The following is a 13,053-nucleotide window of genomic DNA, read 5'->3' as shown; positions in this document are numbered from 1 at the left end:
GCTGACGTCAGCCACCCAGGCCACACGACTCTGCTGCAAACAGCACACCTGCTGGCTTCACAGTCCATCTGGCCCAACTCCATTTCTGGCTCAGCTCTCCAAGCAGAAATGCAGGTTTGTTTACAACCTGGGCACACAGTCACGAACCTAAAGTAATTGCAGTATCTATTTCACGCTAGCTCGTGGGAGAAAGAGGAGCGATTGCAATACAGCCTGCGGGTGATAACAGATATCAAAGTGACAAGAATCGCACTCGTTTTATTAATGTTTCATTGTTTCACGTTGCAGGTTAAACGTTTCCTTGGTAGGCTATGTAATGGAGCAGCTTCAATTTGTCAAATTGTTACTGACTAGTCAAAGAATTCTCTAAGGATTTCCTTACAGCCCTTTCCTACAACTGTACAGCATCCACAAAGGGAACAATGCTGTAATTGATGTGACAGGCCCTCTCACATTCTTTTTAAGAAATCAGCATGAACATGAAACTGCGCAACCATCAAAGCAATGCTTGTAGTGGTGAGACAAAAGGTGGAGAAAGATAGTTTAATATGACTTTTAATATACTGACAAGCAATATGTCTCACTGTGGTAAATGACCATTTTCATGGAAGAAAATGCCACACATTATGCACATATGGTTGCTGTGTTCACTGAATGACTACGTTCAACCCTGCATCAACATCACACAGCACATTTCAGCTATGTTTCTACCTGTGTAGATCTACGAGAGCCACATTGTTAAACTTAGTAGGCATGTTCTACAGAGCAGCAATGGGTTAGCCCGTGACAAGTGCATTATTGATGTCAGAGGTTCAAGTGAAACTGCATGAGCAACAACACTAAAAGATGAACCAGCAGGCAATAATTTGGCAAGCAGTACTGCCTCAAGCTTAGAGACAAACTGACACAAAATAATCCTGCCAACATGCCCTTTAAGTGTAAAAGAGTGTCAAATGCTTTTGACATGCCATCAGCCTGAGCTTGGGGAAAATAGGGAAATGCCATGTCTGTCCTACAGAGCTCCCTGTCATCTCAAAACCTGCCACCAATTCACTCATTTATTCTGGCATCCGTGGGTCCTGTGAGGGAAATACATTCACATGAATCAGCCTTATGTTATTTGAAATTACAAAAAAATAAGTCCACATGATTCTCTTCAGGATCTGTAATTCCTCCTGGTGGACACCAGCAGCGGGACGTGCAGGCAGGCACTTGCAGTCCCTCTGCTCAAACAGTCGCTTTTCTGTCTGCCAGGTCAGACACAATTGCCGCGATATTCAGTGCTAGAGTGAATAAAACTGTGGTCGACAGGTGACTAACCTGAATGGTGCACGTATATTCCGTATCATCCAGCAGTCTCACGGTGCAGCTGTATTCCCGCTCAAGATTCCTGATGCTGCCACTCATAAATCGGCTCAACATCTTCTCGGAGAATCGCTGCTCTGCGTCTAGGACCAGAACAATAAACTCAACACCAGCGTGCAAGTGAATGTCACAATGACCACAATTCCCGGTCCCCTAAACGACCAGGAGCCACGGATTCAGCCGCCGAGGCGTGCACCATTGTCGTCCCGTTAAGTTTTCGTGCGGTGGGCCCGTGCTAAGAGCAGAATCCAAGGATGCCCGCTTCCAGATCCAGAGGCAGCTCTCGGCCCCGTTGTATGTCTGTGGGAGAGCCGAGGATTATCTCTCACCATCCACCGCTGCCACTTGAGCGAGCGGGCGGGTCCCAATGAAAACTGACGTCAAAGTGAACCAACGGGAGTGTATGGCATTTTCTCTGCGCTTTAATACCCAACATTGTTTTTCTCACGCCGCAATTTGTCCTGACACATGAAAAATTGCGGCTATCCATGCCCGGAATATTCTAAAAATGGCTGTTTGTGAAATATCAGCCATATAGGATACTTATTATTAAGTAGGCTATAGGGTTAATATTACAAAATTAGCCTACTGGGTGATGACAGCCGTGTCCTAACTAATTGTTTTAACCAAAAGCTGTGGTGACAAAAAGCATAGATCCAGAAAACTCAGGCCATTGGCTTCTTTTGGCTGAGATGTCTTAAATAATAATTAGGAGCGTGATTAAGAATAAATAGTTGGCTAAATCAAATATCACCTATCACTATGACAAGCTCCAGATGCAATATAGGCTACCTGAACAGAATATTACACATACATACCATTCAATGTATCGTGGGGTTGACTAACCTGCTCTCATGGCAATTCTTTGCAAAGGAACCAAAACCACCTCAGTCTTCCGTCCAATGGCCTCTGGTGTCACAGCACTCTAAATGAGTTTGTAAAATTGTAAGGAGTTTTGTCCAACTTGAGGTAGACCTATACTCCAGCCTGAAAAGGGGGACAAGGGGACAAGGCATGTTTTATACGGACTATGATAAAACTCTTCCTGTCATAGTGAATATTATGTATTCGACTGCCACCTGCAGGCCAGTCCTCGTTAGTGCGCTTTAACCCCTCTGATGGTTATAACTATATTTCACTGTTCACTTCAGTCTCTAACGTTCAAACAATTCCCTACGTAATAAAACTCATCTAAATGTAATCTTTTTCCAAGTATTTACAAAGGGAGACCGCTATTTATGTTTCGGGAGTCCGACAATGCAACCCAAGGTTTCTAATACAGAATACCACATTTCACAATATATAAGTGTTCTTGTGTGTCGGCGTTGGCAAGATTGGATTGTGACATTAAATAACTAAGTTCCAAAATGTATGCTCCTGTACGGTTCCTTGCCGTGACCCGGATTCGAACCGGGGTTGCTGCGGCCACAACGCAGAGTACTAACCACTATACGATCACGGCGAGCTATCGGGAGCTGGTGTAGCGGGTGGAAATTATGCCTATAAGAGCTATCACAGTAAATGTCGTAATGAACTCCATTTAGCTTGTAAACAAATTGCCAATGTATCGTTTGGGGCCACAGTGACTAAATGAAGCAAGAATGACAACGTTTACAGCTGTAACGGCAGCTAGTTTAACGTTAACTAAAGTTTGACTAGCAGCACTAACCCCTTAACGACACGCGTGGACCAACATTGCTATATGGAGTAACGTTATGTAAGTTATGTCCACTTGCTAAAGAAGTGGACATTGTCTAAGCTAGTGAAGTGTAAAAAAAATAAATAAATACATAATGCTAGCTTTGTAAGATGCTAGGTCCATGCTGTTTAATGTTAATTAAAATAGCTGTCAAATTAACGCTAACGTTATGCTAAATTAACGTTAACTTACCTTGGCGAAGTTACGTTAAATTTACTCAATTGTTATATTCTTTTATGATTATTCTTTTACTCTTAAGACTACACTGAACCCCTAAATGGAAAATAACATATTTCCCGTTGGCTTACTTACAATAACTAATCTTAACATGGTTTCTTAACATTTTTGTGTGTAACCTTACATATTGAGGGTAACAAAATGAGTCTTAGTCATGCAATGTGGTCAAAGGTAGCATACACGTATTTGTTTACATATTGTCTCGGTCAAGTTTTAAAACAAACCAGCATTCACCATAATTGTTCCTTCACATTAAGTCTATTCAATTACAAACGTTGTAACGTTAATTCATTTAAACTACACTGAACAAACGCAAAACATTTGTTTTTGACTTTATTGAAAGACTTTCTCTATGTACACAAAAGGCCTATTTCTCTCAAATATTGTTCACAAATCTGTCAAAATCTGTTTTAGTGAGCACTTCTCCTTTGCCGAGGTGTGGCGTATCAACATGCTGATCAGACAACATGGGTGTTGCACAGATGTTCCTTAGGCTGGCCATAATAAAAAGCCAATCGAAAATGTGTATTGGGAGGTGCGGGGCGGTCCGGAAACCAGTCAGTATCTGGTGTGACCACCATTTGCCTCACGCAGTGCAAAACATCTCCTTCGCATAGAGTTGATCAGGTTGTTGTGGCCTGTGAATGTTGGTCCACTTCTCCTTCCACTTACATTTATTCACTTAGCTGAGGCTTTTATCGAAAGCAACTTACAATTGCTAATTATGTCAGAGGTCGCACACATCTGGAGCAACTACAGGTTAAGTGTCTTACTCAGGGACACGATGGTAGATGTGTCACAGTGGAGAATTCACCACAGCAAAGGCAGGCGTCTTATCCACTGTGCCATCATTACCCGTCCTCTTCAATGGCTGTGCAAAGTTGCAGTCAAGTCGAGACCCCGATGAGGTCGACAAGCATGCAGATGAGCTTTCCTGAGATGCTTCTTGATAGTTTGTGCAGAAATTCTTTGATCATGCAAATTGATTGTTGCAGCAGCTGTCCAGGTGGCTGGTTCAGTCAATCTTGGCGGTGAAGTTGCTGTATGTGGAGGTCCTGGGCTGGTGTGGTTACACGTGGTCTGTGGTTGTGAGACCAGTTGGATCTTGATATGCCACACCTGTGAGGTGGATGGATTATCTCGGCAAAGGAGAAGTGCTTACTAACAGATTTTGACAGATTTGTGAACAATATTTGAGAGAAATAGGCCTTTTGTGTGCATAGAAAAAGTCTTAGGTCTTTAAATTCAGCTCATGATGAATGGGGGAAAAACTTTGTTCAGAGTATTATGTAATGTTTCAAAAGAGTGACAATCAAAATAGTGATTAAAGTAGTCTTTATTACATAAATTATTAACAGTAATGGTCTTTAATAGATAAATTAGGCTAGCCAGTTTGCCACTGATGAAAAAGTAAGGTTTTAAAGTATTGTACAATTGATAATGAAAGTAAGTGTTAATGTTTCTACAGTGTTGAGCTAAGAATTGAAGGCCGGTAACGCAAACAGAACACAAAGTCATTCACGCACTCATTCATCATCACCAACCACAGACAAAAATTTAAAAAATAAAAAATAAAAAAAAATCAGCAACACAGTGATTACTAATCACCTCAGTGAGTTTTCAAACTAGTATTTACAATAATAGGTACTGGTACATGTCTAATGTCGAAGAGTGAAGTCTTGCAGTTCATTTTCATCGTTCTCTTCAGGTTCGTTGCTCCTTGGAAATGCAACTTTAGCAGCACACACTGCCTTTCTGGTGAAAGGACGACATGGACCAGCCGGAGTCTGTTGCAGTGGTGGTTTGCTGCTTGAAATGTTGCCCATACTTTGAGCAGGAGCACCTTCTTGTTTCTTGGCTGTTGATGCATGATTCCTCCTGTACAGTTTACAGGATGCCATTAGAGGCTTTCCTATGTCCATCTGTTGGCTTTCTGTCTGGCGCAGCTTACTGTCCATGTGAGTATAGTGTAGATCCACCTTGATGACCAGCGATTCCTAAAAAATGATTAAAAAAAATATTGTCACATTTATTGTACATACTTTCTTGTAAAGACAAGAATGGTTTTGTTTTTAAGTAACACTTAAGAAGAATCAGGACACATATCATTGTACTTACTTAGGCTAAATAATGCTGAACTAATGCTTATTTATTGCAAAAAAACGTATCATACGTATCTATCCTTTTCAGACATTATTAATGTTGAACTAGGTGTGAAGTAATTACATAAATCCACAGTGACTTCACTATTATTTCATGGTGAGCGACAGGAATTCAGGATACATTTTTCACACATGTATGCATTAAATCATCATGAGTTATGCATTAGTTATGCATTAGTTATGCATTACTTAATTACTACTTTTTTTATTTGAATTATACACTGCATACCGTAAGCTTTTGAAGAGCACACAGTCGCAGAGTACAGTCTGGGTTATCAGTTTTATTAAATAGTAGAGAGTCCATCTCCTCTGACCTGCCGGGGCCGGAAAATATGTCTTCCATTGGCTAAGGATACACAGAATAAAAAGATTGGTCAGCATCATCATGATTTTTAACCAACTATATGAAAACAAGTATAAGTTGACTCTCAAAAAACATGCCCTGCATTTACACTGGCCTAGAACTGACTCACTGCTAGAACACTGATAATCAGCCACTAGATGTCAGTATGGTCCTAGATTCAGTAGTGGAAACGTGCACAAAAGAGAAGTGCAGCAAAGAGCACATTTCTATTACAACTTCCTGCTTTGTCTTTGTGGTTACAGCAGGCTGGAAGTCTATATATGGACAGAACTTCCTCAGACGTGAAACATGGGGGTGAATGGTCATCAGTGAGAAATTCCTGCTGGCTAATGGAAACCGTCAGTTTTCTAGGGTGAGTAACGTGGAATTTATGATGTAGATACAACTTGCAGTTTTTAAACGCAATGTTGACATTGGTGACTCTTACAAAAAAAGTCAGAATTCAGTGACATAGTCAAAAAACTGAAGGCAGTTATGTACTATTGGAAAGGGGACATTTCTGTATGCTGTCCATTTTGCTTTTACCTATAGTGTGTTTTGTGTGTGTCTTTATCAAAAATGAAAATGCTTTTGTACAAGAATGCCACTGTATACATCTATTGTGGGTCCTATATGGATGACAATAAAACTTGACAGGATTTCAGATAGTTTTAAGTAAAAATAAATATTTACAGGCATGCTACTCAGAGTGACGGTGCAGTCCTGGGTTCGGGGGCCTGGTGTCTTTACAGTGGCAAACACCACCAAGACATTAGAGAACAAAGCTGAGAAGCTGACTTCCACTTCTACTCGGCATAGGAACACCAGCCGCTTCCTCCGTGGTAGCTCTGAAAGGAAATATGAAAGGGGTGTTTAAAGATGAGTTAAAGCAGCTGGTTTTGCCAAATTAGGGACTTTCAGCCTCTCTGTTAACTTAGGCTGCAGACTTGAATTAAAAATAAAAACATATTTCAATGTGAAGGACATAACAAGATTATATTTTAAAGGAGGTTACGTACATTTGAGGAAGTTATGAGGTGTCAAAATACAACTTACTTTCATCAGGCATGTAAATACACTTTATTAAATGAACCACTTTCCTGTTTTGATTTATCAAAACCAATGAGTAGCTTTTTGAATGGTGCTCAAAATATCACATTAAACCACAGTGTCTGCACGTTGTCACGCGTTAGAGTGTAGGAGGTGTGAGAAAGACTAAGCAGGACAATCACTATCTGTCACTAATGGTAACAACAGATTAAGAAATGGAATTGTGGGTTACTTGACAAAACTACACTACATTTGGACTGTGGATATATTTACATATCCTGTCTTCAATGTGATTTGATCTGTAGGTCATAGGAAAAAAAACATAGTAAAAACACGTAGGTTTAGGGGATTTTCCCTCAACTCACCATTTGCTTGTCTCCAACAGGCATCTCTCAGGTGTAGTTCCCTTGTGTGGCCGGTGGTCCGAACTGGATCTGCAAGGGATCGAGGTTCTTTCAGGGTGTGTTTGATCTCCACCACCTGCTTGCCTGTGACTAAAGGATCTCTGCCCAGATCTGGTGTAAACGGAGGGAGAACATGTGCGTAAATACGATGCCAGTAAGATCTAAAGTCAAGAGCAACTTCACATGCAAATGCAATTTAGAGAAAAATCAACACATCATTAACTACTAAAAACACTTTATAAAATCTTTACCAACTACAACAGCCTGTTGCACACACACACTCTTCACTCTGATCAAGGGGACTGTCTGAGTTTTGCAATAGCAGGAAGAGAACAAGGAGTGAGTTTTAGAAACGTTCATCACATTCACATTGAATGTGAACATTCACAGTTTTGAGGAATTTAGGGAAATTTTACAAATTAGATGGTTAATATTCATAGTAATTGGACTGGACTAAATTAAATTAAACCTCTCTTACAAGATTCAGTACATGCAAACATGAATCATTAAAAAGGTTAACAGGGTGGAATGGCTGACCACTAGTGAAACCATGTTCAAATAATATATTATAGATTTATGCTTGGCTTTTGAGAAGATTTGGCATCAGGAAGATTTGGGCCATGCTGTCTTCAATCTCTAAATAATTCCCAGACAAGATGAGCAGCAGCCCATTTTGTGGCTCTGGGACTTTAATTTAAAAGTACAAAGAGTTGAAAGATTAAAAAAAATAAATGAATAACCAGTGGTTAATTTGTTCATCACACATAAACACACAGAGTTCTGTCAGCAGGACTTCCTGTCCTGCTAGCACTGATTTTGTGAGTGAATTCATGAGAGCAGTGGCGGGGGTGCCCAAACGGCAGAGCAGCTGTCTTGCACTCTGCGGCTCTCATGTTTCTTGCTGTTCTCTAGCCAACAGTGTTAATTTCCAGAGAATGAGGTCACATGCTAATGGTACCTCGAAAAATTATTCCACCAGAGAGCCATCAAACAGACAAACACGTTTTCAAGACGGGACAACTTGATAGCTCCCCACTTCGGCTACGTCACAGCTATGCTTACAAGTCCTGAGTAAACAACACTAAAAAGAGTTGCCAACGATTATAAAACACTAAAGGACAACCTGTTCCCCTTCAGATCTGTTTACCCTCAATCTGGAAGAAATTAATGGACATAACTAAAAATAAAAGCGGAAAAGGATTCGTACTCTTTTATAAAGGACTCGCTTGTAAAAGAGACAGTGTCTCAATGAGACTTTTCCTGTTTAAATAAAGGTTTATATATATATATATATATATCTTTGGGCTTGGAGTTGATATGGTTTAAACTTTAATCTCAAACACTAATGATTTTAGTATCAGCCATAAATTTGTTCACTTGAAAGGACCACTTCTTCTTTTTAGCACTTTTACCACTAAAAAAACACAGCATGGTGGGGGAAAAACTACACCTATCTTTTATACAGCATCATTTTAGATTAGTTCTTAGGCTGATATATTTTGGATTTATCGTCATGTTCTCAAAAACTAAAACCGCAACGGTGTTTGAAATACGTACCCTCAGACACCTTCTCTAACACATGTGTGACTTTCTCGAACTGTAGGATGTGCTCATTCAAGTACTTAGTGAAGATTCCAGTACTTTTCCCTCCGTCCTGGACCTCAAAAGCCTCAGCATCTTCACATCTGCATGGTTAAGTGAGGAAATGTTCAAAAGGAGTTAGCAAAAGATTTAGTTCTGCTATATTATATATATATAAAAATTAAAAGTACATACGTGGCATAACCGTAAACTGTGTTCCCACTGGGTCCCAATGGCATGATGTATGAAGGTATGCAATCCTGGTTGTACCTGTAAGTAAAATACAGTTTTAACAAGAATGAAGCACTCAAAATAAATCCTGATAACTTGGGTATTCTCACAAAAATAAACAGTATATGTACATGTATGGTATAGTAATAGTTTATTTTTGTCTAATAAAATATGTATAATCATCAATTTGCAAATAAATGTGAAAATCCATGGGTCATGGTCATCTCTTAGTGAAAATAGAAATTAATTACTACACCCACCATTTTCTACAGGTGTCCAGTAGGATTACACTCAGCGCAGTGTGTCTTTGCTGCATGCTGAGAACGATCCTCTGCACACAGACACAGTTTTCAGGTCGGTACGGTTGTGGAGCATCAACAGCTACCAAGTAATTTCTTCCAGCACGCTCATACCCATGACCCGCATAGTAGAAAAGGCCTGGCAAGAGTTATACAATACACATCCTGTTACAGCTGCAAGACCATAAGAATTGTAAACATTTTGAACTGCACATAGTGTAATAATCATATTCTGCTTTCTCATTTTTCATTATTAGCAAGAGGAAGCAGAGAATAGTGATAGGCAGCATCATTCTGACACAGCATGACAGTTCTCTTACCATTGTTTATATTTTATCAACATAATTTCATATTATACAGCTCTGTGACTAAAGTGTATACTTGTGTACCTGTCTGCTATCTGTCTGTAGTTATGGTTTTGCCCCCCTGGACAATATGACTAGTTTGCTCTAGTTATTAATCACTAAATGTATACTACAATGCACACTACAATTTTTGGTTTAACACTGTGTAACTGATCACACAGAGAGACAGAACAATATTTGCCTTATTGTCCATTACCCTCTACAAATACAATATACAGGCATTAAGCCATATAAGCTCCATGTACGTGACTTCATGACACATGGCAAGTGGACAACAACAGATAGGTGCAACAGAACACGACAAAGGATGTTACAATGTCATATTTCAAATCCATGTCATTCTTTGAATGACTATGTCAGCACTTCCCCGAGGACAAATTATACTACTCACCATAAACTCCTCTGTCAAGGAGCTGAATGAACTTGTCAATAGCGGCCAGCATCTCCTCCCTTGTTAAATCCAGCAGAGAAACCACTCTGAAGCCAAGTTGCTGCAGGAGGTTGGCCAGCTCATGTACATCCATAATGGGGGCCATCAAGCCAGGGTGGTTGGAGTAATTCAGGTTGCCAATAAGTAGGGCAACTTTATCAGTGGCTAAAACAAAGATCAAAGTAGAATTACGGTGAAAACCACAAGGAAATTTGAATGCATACTGTGATAGATTTCCTCTCTAGCTCGCTTAAAATAGAGTGGGTTGACTTTCTTTCCACAAAATTGTACCTGTGGTTGCTGCAGAAGGGGGCTGATCAGTTTGCACTAGAGAATATTAAAAAAGAAGCACAAAATCAGTTAATAAGTCCAGAAAGCACATTAAATTTTTACTATTAAACAATTTTTTGTTAAATGCACTGTACACACCACAACATAAGTTACAAACGGGCAAAAAACTGCAAGGACTAGTTTCACTTTCCTGTTGTGTGGCTAAGGCTCGGATCAAGTACTATTTGGAGTCTAACAACTTCCTTTTCAGTCTGTAGAAATGGGAAAGTACCTCCAGCATAATGGAAACAACTTAATGCCTAAGTGCTAAATCAGTGGAATCAAAGGAGTGTAAAGAAAATGTTTTTCTTCACAGCCCTTTCATTTGAAATGAAGGAAACGTCTGAGAAAAATACAATGATAGTAGAAAAAAGTAGTTTCAGTTATGATTTACCAATGTCAACATCGACTGGTTCAGTCCATGTCTCTTCTAGTACGTTTGATATGGAGCACAGGTATGAACCTCCGTGTTCGGCTGTTGCATGGTCAATCTGCAAATACCACAATAGATTATATTCCTACCGTGTATTTATAGCTATTCTCCCACATGTTAAGATAACTCAACCAAAAATCAAAACATTGGCAAAATATTAACTAGATTTTCTAACTGAGTTACATGATTGGTGAAGGAGTCTGTGAAGCACAGTGTAAACAATCACTCTCAGCAGTGAGGTAAGTAAATACATGCCTGTCATGATTCCCTACCTGCAGTGTGCCACTAGTCTGGTCCAGTAGCGGCTGTCCATTTCTGTACCACTGATAGTGTGGCGTGGGGATTCCAAAGGCAGCGCAGTGGAGAGTAAGTTTTGTACCTTGTCGGACTGTCTGGGGTTTAGGGTTAATAGCAATGTGTGGCTCACCCTGCCAGTGTACTGGCAAACCTGATCATGTTTGAAAAGAGAGACAGAGATTCAAACTCACAATAATAAAGTAGCAATATGTATAAAACTGACAGGCAGAGGCAAGTAAAGCACAACACTGCTACATTATAAATCAACATGAGAATGGCACAACGCATACCTGATTTATCAATGTCCAACACCTTCACTTTCACCCACTCGCTGAACACGCAGTTACAAAAGTGGTCATTCACTCGACAGACATAGAGCTGACTTTTTTTAGCTGTGAATGTCAAGTCTGCTCCAGTGCCACCACACACCTTGAAAACACAACAAAATAAGTTAAACTAGGTAAAGAAACATTCATGCAAAACTTTTAATGTGTAATTCAAAGTAGCTAGTTAATCCTTTATTTAAACAGCTGGTTTCATTGAAGATCAAGATCTCAGATCAAGAATCTTGTGCACCAGAATAAACAATATAGTATAAGCATAAAATACACAACAACACACAATTCTCATACACAGTAGACATTCTGTCCACATTAAACTGTCAGACAAAATGCAAAAGTATCATGTTTTTTAATGCACAAAAGTAAAATCCACATAGGCCTACCTCCTTTTCATCATCACTGAACCACTGGTAGTGGAGGATGCCTGTGCCCTCAGCGCGGACACTCAGTGTCACCTTATGGTTCACAGGTACACACACAGAGACAGGATGGCACACTATGACAATTTCTGAAACAAATTAATTGAGATTAACAGTCATCTGAAATCATATTCCCCTTTTTTTCCACTGAACGCTGAAGCTGTGGTGTGATGTAGAGATATGACCTACCTCTGATCATTATTCGACAGGGTTTGGGGCCAGATCCAGTCATCAGTGCATTTTTTTTCTTCTTATAACAGACTGTAAGAAGTTGAGTCAAAGTTTATTTTTTGATAACTCCCTATAACGTTAGTTGTCCACCGGCCCATATAAACTAAAACTACGACATCAATAACATCTGTAAATATGATGCCTCGCCTCAGCCGCTAACTTCTCATTTCTTGTGAAGTAACGTTAGGCCTAAGCTTTAAATCTTCACCGCAGTGAACAATACAGTACACTCAGTTAGAAATGTCGTCATTTAGACATGAAAAAAAGTAAACACACATGTTTTATTGCATACCTGCCGTCAGCCTTGTACCAGTTGAGCAGTTGTCGGACCTGAGACTCAATATGTTTTCCTCCAGCCAATCTTCATAATTTAAGTAAATGGGTGCAACGCTTCCGTTTCCCGGAACGAGACGACGTACACGCACTCATTACCGGTAAGTCTATAATATGGGTACATATCATTCAACATAAAGATTGTCTCGCCTACGGTACACTGAAAACATAGAGAGATTTATTTTGATTTTAACATAACAATATATCTCAACTTGAAAAGCAGCCAAACAGATAGACTCTGCGCCGGTTAAGTTGATAGGAACCGTGCCATTAAAGCCCCTATTTGTGACATTACGGTAATGAGCAATCTGGCTCTATTTCATGTGGTGTACTAGCGTAGGCTGAGTTGAATTTAGGGATTTACAAATGTGCCTTTAAAACGGGACAAACGCACACTGAGACTTTCACTGAGATAAAGAAATCAAAGACTATTCTAGATTTAGTCTGGTTTGTGTTAAACACAGCATAGTGTGTTTAATATCTGAAAATGTATAGTCTTCAAA

General features: G+C 39.7%; 1 protein-coding gene and 1 non-coding gene across 2 annotated transcripts; both read right to left on the bottom strand.

Annotated features, from left to right (window-relative positions):
• Positions 1-2,755: 2,755 nt before the first annotated feature.
• On the bottom strand, positions 2,756-2,827 carry trnah-gug. The gene has a single exon. It is a non-coding gene; the product is annotated as a tRNA-His (tRNA).
• A 1,792-nt stretch (positions 2,828-4,619) lies between these two features.
• Positions 4,620-12,610, bottom strand: malt3 (MALT paracaspase 3). The gene is made up of 15 exons (XM_046038069.1): positions 12,510-12,610; positions 12,176-12,247; positions 11,951-12,075; positions 11,517-11,655; positions 11,202-11,377; positions 10,891-10,987; positions 10,458-10,493; positions 10,128-10,331; positions 9,333-9,510; positions 9,037-9,111; positions 8,818-8,945; positions 7,222-7,371; positions 6,500-6,654; positions 5,693-5,809; positions 4,620-5,298 (listed from the first exon to the last, which is right to left on the bottom strand). Exons 2-15 carry the CDS (start codon positions 12,216-12,218, stop codon positions 4,960-4,962), a joined length of 1,962 nt encoding a protein of 653 aa, XP_045894025.1. The 5' UTR covers positions 12,219-12,247; positions 12,510-12,610; the 3' UTR covers positions 4,620-4,959.
• Between the last annotated feature and the right edge of the window lie 443 nt (positions 12,611-13,053).

Source organism: Micropterus dolomieu, linkage group LG22, assembly GCF_021292245.1.
Source record: "Micropterus dolomieu isolate WLL.071019.BEF.003 ecotype Adirondacks linkage group LG22, ASM2129224v1, whole genome shotgun sequence".
In the NCBI taxonomy this organism is placed as follows: Eukaryota; Metazoa; Chordata; class Actinopteri; order Centrarchiformes; family Centrarchidae; genus Micropterus; species Micropterus dolomieu.
Note: the sequence above shows the minus strand (reverse complement) of the source record. Positions and strands in the feature narration are given on the sequence as shown.

Coding starts and splice junctions, on each gene's coding strand:
- malt3 (XM_046038069.1), bottom strand. CDS start 12,218: ATGACTGGATCTGGCCCCAAACCCTGTCGAATAATGATCAGAG. Junction 9,511..10,127: donor CCTTGACAGAGGAGTTTATG/GTGAGTAGTATA, acceptor AACTCTTGCCAG/GCCTTTTCTACTATGCGGGT. Junction 9,112..9,332: donor CTGGACACCTGTAGAAAATG/GTGGGTGTAGTA, acceptor TTTTACTTACAG/GTACAACCAGGATTGCATAC.